General features: G+C 45.7%; 1 protein-coding gene across 1 annotated transcript; it reads right to left on the bottom strand.

Moving 5' to 3' along the window:
- Positions 1–1,865: 1,865 nt before the first annotated feature.
- Positions 1,866–3,351, bottom strand: TCEANC (transcription elongation factor A N-terminal and central domain containing; the record flags this gene model as incomplete). The annotated part of the gene is made up of 1 exon (XM_081115067.1): positions 1,866–3,351. The coding sequence occupies one exon, from the start codon at positions 3,349–3,351 to the stop codon at positions 2,293–2,295; it is 1,059 nt and encodes a 352-aa protein (XP_080971193.1). The 3' UTR covers positions 1,866–2,292.
- Between the last annotated feature and the right edge of the window lie 7,428 nt (positions 3,352–10,779).

Raw genomic sequence — 10,779 nt, 5'->3', positions numbered from 1 at the left:
TTAACTGCCAGACAAGATGGCGGCAGGCAGCCAGGCAGCTTGAAACTAACATGAGGCTTGCTTGCTTCAGTGACGGAGGAAACCAACGTTCCCTGCCTGCCTTGCTGGCCTCTGAGCCTGCAGTTTCAAACATTGTAACAAATATAGAAGCTAAACAAAACCCCAGAAACCTGCTTTCAGCGAGCCGGGATCTCAGAGCTGGAATTGATACAGAGTTTCGATTATAGAACCTAAACAAACCAGATACCTGCTTTCAGCAGCGGATGCCTAAGAGCTGGAGCCTCAGAGCTAAAGCTGGCCCAGAATAAAATAAAGAAAAAGAAAAGAGCAGTTGGGAGCTTCAGTCCCAGCCTGAAAACAGCCCTCAGCCCCTCACCCAGACTGGCCAGGCACCCCAGTGGGGACCCCCACCCTGAATGGTGTGTGACCAGCTGCAAACAGCCATCATCCCCTCACCCAGGCTGGCCAGGCACCCCAGTGGGGACCCCCACCCTGATCCAGGACACCCTTCAGGGCAAACCAGCCGGCCCCCACACGTGCACCAGGCCTCTATCCTATATAGTAAAAGGGTAATATGCCTCCCAGCACCAGGATCAGCGGAGCCGCGAGGCCTCCCGGCACCGGGATCAGCGTGACAGGGGGCAGCGCCCAAACCCCCTGATCGCCCTGCAGCTCTGTGTGTGACAGGGGGCGGGGCCACAATCTCCCTATCTGCCCTGCTCTGTTCCTGACAGGGGAAGGCGCCCCAACCCCCTGATCGGCCCAGTTCTGTGCCTGATAGGGGGGAGCTCCCCAACCCCCTGATCGACCTGTGGCTCTGTGTGTGACAGGGTACGGCACCCCAACCCCCCCACCCCACGGGCCCTGCTCTGTGTGTGACGGGGTAGAACCATAACCTCCCCATTGGCCCTGCCCTGAGTGTGAGAGTGGCGGTGCCCCAACTCCCCCCCCCCCCGGGCCCTGCTCTGTGTGTGATGGGGTAGAGCCATAACCTCCCCATCTGCCCTGCCCTGAGTGTGACAGTGGCAGCGCCCCAACCCCCTGATCGGCCCTGCTCTGTGTGTGACAGGGGGCAGTGCCCCAACTCCCCTATTGGCCCTACTCTGTGAGTGACGGGGGGAGCTCCTCAACCCCCTGATGGGCCCTGCTCTGTGTGTGATGGGGGAGCTCCCCAACCCCCTGATGGGCCCTGCTCTGTGAGTGACAGGGGGTGGCGCCGCAACCTCCCCATCAACCCTGCCTTGAGTGTGACGGGGGGCGGTGCCCCAACCCCCCAATCGGCCCTACCCTGAGCGTGACTGAAGGTGGCATTGCAACCTCCCAATCCGCCCTGCTCTATGCATGACAAGGGGCGGCGCCCCAACTCCCCAATCGGCCCTGCTCTGAGCCCGACCAGGGGCTGCACCTAGGGATTAGGCCTGCCCTCTGTCACCAGGGAGCAGGCCTAAGCCAGCAGGTCGTTATCTCCCGAGGGGTCCCAGACTGTGAGAGGGCACAGGCCGGGCTGAGGGACCCCCCTCTTCCCCCCGAGTGCACAAATTTTTGTGCACCGGGCCTCTAGTATATATATATTTCAGAGAGGGCGAGGGAGAGAGATAGAAACATTGATGATAGAAACATTGATGATGAGGCTTGTTCGGTTGCCTCCTGTATATCTGAGCCCAAAACCCAGGCATGTGCCCTGATTAGGAATCCAACTGTGTCCTCCTGGTTCATAGGTCAACACTCAACTACTGAGCCACACCAACTGGGCTTCTTAGGGTTGTATAGGATTTTAAAAACAAGCATAAAAAGGTGATATAAAGAAAAGGTTTCACTCCAGTTATCTGTTGTTCAGAACATTTACTTATTTTACTTTTAAAACTAATTTTATTAATTTTTAGAGAGGGGAAGGGAGAGGGAGAGGGAAAGAGAAACATCGATGTGAGAGTGAAACATCAATTGGCTGCTTCCTGCATGCATGCCCCCTACCAGGGACAGAGCCCACAACCCGGGCAAGTGCCCTGACAGGGAATACAAGAGGACGCCCAGCCAACTGAATAAAGCTGTTATTTAAAAAACATCATATAGAGTCTCAACCAAATTTTACTTAAAAATCACAAGTGAAAAGGCTGAAAATAGATACACAACATTTTAGACTGGGATTTCCTGAACGGCAAGATTTAGGTGATTTTTGTTTGTTCTCTTACTCTTTTCTGATTCTCACAATCGTAGTTATTAGTCTAAGATAACTTCCTGACAAAATCTATATACATTTAAGATATGTGCCAGGCCCAGAGCATTTATTTACAATTACAAGCACACCCAATTGCTATGGTACCACTGTTGCCCACATTCATTACAGATTACATAGGTCATCATTTGTTCATCTGGGTTTGAATTCCGCACCCAACTTGGAAGGAAAAGTGCTCCTCTGTCAATTACAGTGACCTTGCAATTGAACTTTTCACAGTGTCTGCATTTTATTTTCTCCGTCTGGGTGCCCTCCATCACTTGGGGAAGGCAATGCTCCTGAATGCCAGATTCCGTGTAGGAATCTCTCAACTCTTTCAGCTCCTTGCTTGCCATATCCATGACCGTCATTTCAGCAAATTCTCTTGGCGACATGGTCCCAGAGAGCAAGTTTCGTTGTAAGTGAGAATTTCGGGGGTTCTTCAGATTGGCAACTTTGCTTCTGATACAAGTTTTATATTTTTTGAGGTTCTTTGAATACAGGGCAAAAACGTGCTCTTCAATTTCTCTTGCAAAGCTTTGCCACAACTCTGCTTTGGGCTGACTGGTGGAAGAACTAGTTAAAGCTTCATAAAGAAGCTCTGTGCATTTCATTCTCACGGGCACTGCAGGATGTAGCAACTCACTTGTTCTCTTGTCAGTGGATTTGGGGTCGCCGCCCTTGACATCCTCTTCCTTACGTTCCATTCCATTTGGGCTGTTTTCAGGCATAAGCATTTCAGCGGCTTTTGCTATAGCATCTTGGGAAGATAGCAGAGGATCAGAACTGGAGCCCCCCAATGTCTCATCTGGACGTGAGTCATAAGAAAGTCCTGAATTTTTGTCCTTGTCACCCACGGGGAAGAATTTGGGGCTGTCCCCTGGTTTGAAATAAGGATCATTATAAAGAGCTTTCCATTTCGACAGGAGACACTTGGCCTTCTTCTTGAAAGCCACCGTGGGGCAGTTTTTGAGGACACGGTACACAGCCCTGACCACATGTGTCTGCTGGAGATGCTCCTTGGTCACGTGCAGAGTTTCCAGCTCTGTCAGGTGGTTGCCAAGATCCTCAAATTTCCCTTCAGACAGCAATTGCTCAATAAGGGAAGCTCTGGCCGCTAGCTGAGTCCTGGCAGACATTTTCACAGCTGCAAAGAGAAAAAGAGTTTTCCATTTTCTTAGGCTTGTGTTTGCCAATCACGGCTTCCTGTTAGTAGCGTGGCACTTTCTGCCAGTGACCTACATGGTGTTTGCTAAAGGAGTTGGGTAATAAAAATGGGTGTGGCATGTTAGAAAACGGGATCTGCAGTGGGGCATGGTTTCGTTTAAAAAGTTTGATTCTCAGTAGTTTTTTTTGTTTTTTTTTAGCGGCACTGTAAACAGCTTCTGCATGAATGGCTGCTTAAAGAGCTGCTATAACTTTTGCCACCTCTAATTTTACTAATCAGTGAGCTTCCCGAATCAAGATTTGTCACTTCCTGTGCATGGAATCTGGTGGTCATGTTGGGGGTGAAATCATGCCAGTGTCAACATCAACAGGGTACGACTGAGCAAGTCTGGAAACTTCTTCCCATATTCAGCTATATAAGGGAACTACTTGCTCATTTTATAACCTTTTTTTTTTAAGAGAAATTTTATTTTTTAAAAAATATTTTATTGATTTTTACAGAGAGGAAGGGAGAGGGATAGAGAGTTAGAAACATTGATGAGAGAGAAACATCGATCAGCTGCCTCCTGCACACTCCCTACTGGGGATGTGCCTGCAACCAAAGTACATGCCCTTGACCGGAATCGAACCTGGGACCCTTCAGTCTGCAGGTGGGAGCTCTATCCACTGAGCCAAACCGGTTAGGGCTTAGAGAAATTTTAAAAAAATATTTTTATTGATTTCAGGGAGGAAGGGAGAGAGAGATAGAAATATCAATGATGAGAAAGAATCATTGATCAGCTGCCTCCTGCACGCTCCACACTGTGGGTCGAGCCCACAACCCGGGCTTGTGCCCTGACCAGGAATCAAACCATGACCTCCTGGTTCATAGGTCGACACTAACCACTGAACCATGGCAGCCAGGCTAATTTTATAATCTTTAGTGGTACTTTTCTGAATATAAAAGAATGAGAAACAGGGCAACAGGGGATGCTGTTTAGATGTCCCAAGGAATCTAAAGAGGTCGTGAGCTAGCACAGGTTGGGAGGCAGCCGGAGCCAGGTCTGATGGGCCCCACTGTGCTGACATCTGAGTCTTCTGGAGAACAGGGGAAAGGTTTACACTAAGGCTACCAGTGGTTCTCAACCTTCCTAATGCCACGACCCTTGAATACAGTTCCTCATGTTGTGGTGACCCCCCACCATAACATTATTTTCGTTGCTACTTCATCACTGTAATTTTGCTACTGTTATGAGTCGTAATGTAAATATCTGATATGCAGGATGTATCTTCAGGGGTCCCGACCCACAGGTTGAGAACCGTTAGAAGCGATCCAGAGGGTTTATGACACTGGACTAACTGGTCCCTAGGCTGCAGTTTGGCTCTGTTAACTTTTTTCTTTTCTTTTCTTCCTTTTTTTTTTTTTTTTTTTTTTACTTTTAGGTGTAAAAAGTTGCTTGATGATTATATCTGAGTGAATCTCATCCCGGGCAGGCCAATGTTTACTCTAGCTCACCAGTCTATGTTTCTCTCCACATAATGTCTACCATCTTGTCTACATGAAAACCGTGGATCTAGATCTGCCCATCTGGCTAAATGTGAACATAAGCACCTTGATGGCAGGGACTCTGTCTTTTAAAAAATTCATGGACTCCTCCCTGACTGGTTTGGCTTAGTGGATAGAGTGTCGGCCCACGAACTAAAGGGCCCCAGGTTCAATTCCGGTGAAGGGCATATACCTTGGTTGCAGGCTCGATCCCCAGTAGGGGGCATGCAAGGAGGCAGCTGATCAGTGTTTCTCTCTCATCAATGTTTCTGACTCTCTATCCCTCTCCCTTCCTCTCTGTAAAAAAATCAATAAAAAAAATTCATGGACTCCTATTTTACAGCACTTGGTATTAAACAGCATCACTGAACATATACAGGCTAATAACACTGAAGTGATTCCAGAGAGAATGAATGTAGACTTCCTAGAAACCATCTGACAAGAGCTGTAACATGTAATGTCCTTTTAGACAGCAAATCTACTTCTATAAATTACTGTAAGGAAATGAGTGGTGTGGAGGCTGGATAGCTAAGAATTTCCTTCAAACTGAGAAGAAACGAGAAGGTCCCAAATGGTTAAACATGAATGTTCATAGCAGCAATATTCAAAACAAAGAGTAGGAACAACCCAAATGTCCATCAACTGATGGATGAATATACCAAATGTGGTACATCCATATAACGGAATGATATTTGGCAATAAAAAGAAATGAGATTCTGCCTGGCTGGCATGGCTCAGTGGTTGAGCATCCACCTATGAACGAGGAGGTCACAGTTCGAATCCTGGTCAGGGCACATGCCCGGGTTGTGGGCTCGATCCCCAGTGTGGGGCATGCAGGAGGCAGCCGATCAATGATTCTCTCTCACCATTGCTGTTTCTCTCTCTCTCTTTCCCTCTCCCTTCCTCTCTGAAATCAATAAAAAATATTTTTAAAAGAAAAGAAATGAGATTCTGATACACATTCCAACATGGATGACCCTTGAAAACACTGTGCTAAGTGAAAGGCACAGAGACACAAAGGAAACTGGTGGTTGGCTAGGGCTGGGGGGTTGGGGCACCAGTGGGTGGAATGAGAAGGGGAGTGGCTGTTAATGGGTGCAGTTTTTCTTGGGGTAGGTGGAAAATCTTCTCTAAAGGTGATTGTGGTGACAAGTTGTGCAACTGTCAATATACTAAAAACCACACATATCATTAAAATGAACCATCTTAACCCTTTTCAAGTGGTCAGTTCAGTAATGTTGAGTACATTCAGTGTTGTGCAACTAACCTCCAGTACTAAAGTATACATGTTAAATAGGGGAATTGTATGGTATATAAATTATATCTGAATAAAGCTGTTATTTAAAAACAACATATAGAGTCTGAACCAAATTTTACTTAAAAATCATATGTGAAAAGGCTGAAAATATATACACAAAATGTCAGACTGGGATTTTCTGAACGGCAAGATTTAGGTTATTTTTTTTTGTTCTCTTACTCTTTTCGGATTTCCATGATGACTATGTATTATTTTCATAATCACAAAAGTTATTAGTCTAATATGATTCCATGATAAATTCTATATACATTTAAGATATGTGCCTAGCCCTGTTGGTGTGGCTCAGTGGTTGAGTGTTGACATATGAACCAGGTTACGGTTAGATTCCTGGTCAGGGCACATGCCTGGGTTACAGGCTCTATTTCCCAGTAGGGGGTGTGCAGGAGGCAGCCAATCAATGATTCTCTCTCATCATTGATGTTTCTATCTCTCTCTCCCTCTCCCTTCCTCTCTGAAATCAATAAAACTATATATTTTAAAAATATATATGTGCCTACTGAAAAATGGCAATGTGCCAAAACCGGTTTGGCTCAGTGGATAGAGCGTCGGCCTTCAGAATGAAAGGTCCCAGGTTCGATTCCGGTCAAGGGCATGTACCTGAGTTGCGGGCACATCCCCAGTGGGGGATATGCAGGAGGAAGTTGATCGATGTTTCTCTCTCATCGATGTTCATAACTCTCTTTCTCTCTCCCTTCCTCTCTGTAAAAAATCAATAAAATATATTTTAAAAAAAAAAAGAAAAAGAAAAATGGCAATGTGAGTGGCTCAACAAACCTTCCCTCTGGAATCAGAATACTGCGAAGGTACTCTATCACCATGGCTTTGCATTCATATTAGCATTCATAGTCTCCTCAGGAGTCTACCCTGACTCTAAAACAGTTGACTCTCCTCTCAGACTTTATCACCAAATATAAGAATTAAGTACCCTTTAAAAAATTAAGTACTCTTGGCCACAACTATGGGATTCCTTCTGGTGTTTCCATGTTCCTCAAGATCCCAAGTCTTGCATTTTTACCACCAGAAAGTAGACAACCTTGGCAGTCTTTTTTTTTTTTCCCCAGTCATTTAATAGTCACTCAATGGGCCATCAATTCAGGATCTTAAGTGGCTATTTTTCTAATTATCCATTCAGTACTTCACGGCCATGGTTTTTCCTTTTTTAAGATTCCACTTCCCCCAAAATCAAAGGCTCAGGAAACAAAGAAGAAAGATAGCACAGAAAAATAAAAAAGACCCTCGACTGCTGGATATTTATCTCAAAATTGTCCGCCTGACATCTTGGGATCTGGAGGAAGTCAAGCAGCCATGTCATGATGATGAGGTCCCAAGCCCTCCCCCACTTGCTGGAAAGTTTCCTAACCAAGAAGAAATATTCATCCTGCCTGCCTTCTATATTCACTCTATATGCATGAATACCAACGAAATCAGGATTGAAGTTAGCTGGAGGTTAACAAGGTGGTTAATAAGAGACAGGCCTACAGTGCCCACATGGCAATTAGGCAATATTTAACTCAGGTCAGAATTTCTCAACGAAGGGTCAGAGTCTCAAGGAGACTCTGAAGGGGAATTTAACTACAGCTTCAGGACATCAGTGCCAGGAGAGCAGCAGTCTGGCATCCTAGCAAAACTTGTCTCTTACGCACATCAATCTACAGAAGTGAATGCATTCATGTGTAAGCACTTTGCTCTTCATTCCACATGTCCCTCTATTTAGCTCTCCTCCATAATTATTCATTTTCCATCTTTAATTGTGGTAAACTATAGACCACAAAATTTACCATCCTAACCCTTTTCGAGTCTACAGTTCAGAAGTGTTAAGTACATTCAGTGTTGTGCAACCAACCTCCAGAACCTTTTTTTTCCATCTTGCAAAACAAACTTTGTGCCCTTAAACACTAACTCCCCATTCCTTTCTCTCCCCCTTCCCTGCAGCCGTGGGAAGCCATCATTCTATTTACAATATCTATGAATTTCAGTACTTTATATATCTCATATAAGGTGAATCATACAGTATTTGTCTTTTTATGACTGGCTTATTTCACTTAGCGTAATATCATCAATGTTGATCCATGTTGCAGCATGTGCCAGGATTTCCTTCCTTTTTAAGGCTGAAAAATATTCCATTGAGTACAGAGGCCACATGTTGCTTATCCAGTCATCCACTGATGGACACTTGGGTTGCCTCCACCTTTTGGCTCTTGTGAATAGAGATGCTATGAACATGGGGGTACAAATATGTCTTCGAGGCCCTGCTTTCAATTCTTTGGGTATATACCAAAAGTGGGATTGCTGGATCATATGTAATTCTATTTTTAATTTTTCAAGGATCTGCCATACTGTTTTCCATTCTCCATCTTTTTAAAATATATATATTTTTTATTGATTTCAGAGAGTAAGGGAGAGGGAAAGAGAGTCAGAAACATCAATGATGAGAGAGAATCACTGATCTGCTCCTCCTGTGGGCCCCCTACTGGGGTTTGAGTCTGGAGCCTGGGCATGTGTCCTCCCTTGACCAGAATCGACCCTGGGACCCTTCAGTCTGCAGGCTGACGCTCTATCCACTGAGCCAAACCGGCTAGGGCTCTCCATCTTTTTAACAGCATTTAAATCCTGTCAAACTTTCTATTCCCCCCATGGGGCAATCAGGTGAATATAAATCCCTTATTACCCTAGTGGGGGGGGGGCGTCTAGTGTGGAAGCAACTGGGATACAAAATTTTGCGAACTGTCATAAAATGACAAAGTGAGCTGTGTGTCCAGTTTCGAGTTCTACATGGTTCATTTAATAAAAAATTTCGTATGTGTCTAGTACATGATAGATGCTGAGCCTCAATAGTCTCTGCTTTGAAGGAGCTGCCAGCTCAGTGGAAGGAATACAGACAGAAAAATGCAGCCAATTATGACCCACAAAGATAGACACGATCCACCAGGAGACTCACATAGGAGGACACCGAATCTGGGCTGGCTGTCATCTGACCAGCTCCACTTGCATCCTCACTGCCTTCCTGCCACTTCGTTAGAGGGTCATCCTCTAATACAGCGGTTCTCAACCTGTGGGTCACGACCCCTTTGGGGGTCGAACGACCCTTTCACAGGGGTCGCCTAAGACCATAGGAAAACACATATATAATTACATACTGTTTTTGTGATGAATCACTATGCTTTCATTATGTTCAATTTGTAACAATGAAAATACATCCTGCATATCAGATATTTACGTGACGATTCATAACAGTAGCAACATTACAGTGATGAAGTAGCAACGAAAATAATTTTATGGTTGGGGGTCACCACAACATGAGGAACTGTATTAAAGGGTCGCGGCATTAGGAAGGTTGAGAACCACTGCTCTAGTACATATCTTACCAAGATATCCCCTCATTCTCCCACTTAGAGCCCTTCAGGGATTGCCTTCTGCTCTCAGGATGGAACCAAGGTCCTTGGCCAGGTAATGAAACGCCCCCTTCCAGCCCGCCCCCCCTGTGCCCGGCTGAACCACCGAAGGCTCAGCCAGCTTCACAGCTCTGGGCCTTTGCCCCCGTAGCTCCCTGAGCCTGGCCTTTATCAGTCATCATTGAGTGGGTCTCAAGCCTCACTGCAAATCCGAACCATCTGGAGAAAGTAAGCAGCAAAACCAAAAACAGCAATGCCAGGCCCTTGTGGGATAGAATGATATCATAATAAATCAGAATCTGCGAAGGTAGGCCTGGGTATTCTGTCAGCGCTCCAGGCGATTCTGATTGAAACCAGAGCTGCGACCACTGCACAGGCGTAACTCCCTGCCCACAGCAGGAACGTCCCAGGGGCACTGCTATCAGCCTGTCATCTTGCTCCCAGACTGAACGCACGGAACCTCCCTGACAGCGCTTCGGCTAGATGAGCCCCGTTAAATCAGGAAATATTAAAAACACCTGCTGGGCACAACTAATCAAAAACCTCTATAAATTACAAGTGGTGACTGCCCTGTGTCAGGTGTCATGATGCACTCAATTCCCCATATTCATTTCCCCTCTTACCTCGTAGTAGCAGAAGGCAATGTATATTTATTGAGCAACTCCACCTGCAGTACACTCATGTCATCTGGATCCTCACAATAACCGAGACAGGCTCATTTCCATCTTACAGATGAGGACACCTGTTAAAAACATCAAGTATTTGCACTGTTTTTTCATGGTGCATATTACATTAAATTTTTTTATTGTCCGTCTCCCCCACAAGACCCTAAGAATGACATGTTTCATTCGCTGATACACATCTGGCAAACACCTGGCCAATGCTCAGAATTACTCACCCAATACTTTTTGTTAAATTCAGGATGCTCCCTCCTCTCTGCTGGCGAACTTCATTCTTTTCATACAGATCACCTTGCTTGCACCCACTGCACCTGAGCTCAGGGCCCCCTCAGCTTCTTCCACCAGAGACTAAGCTCATCTCAATTTTAGTATAAAAAAATCATTCACAGCCCTAGCTGTTTTGGCCCAGTGGGAAGAGCGTTGGCCTGAGGACTGATGGATCCTGGGTTCGATTCTGGTCAAGGGCATATACCTCGGTTGCAGGC

Source organism: Myotis nattereri, assembly GCF_964212035.1.
Source record: "Myotis nattereri genome assembly, chromosome: X".
NCBI lineage: Eukaryota > Metazoa > Chordata > Mammalia > Chiroptera > Vespertilionidae > Myotis > Myotis nattereri.
The sequence above is the reverse complement of the archived record's forward strand: the minus strand, read 5'-3'. Positions and strand labels throughout refer to the sequence as shown.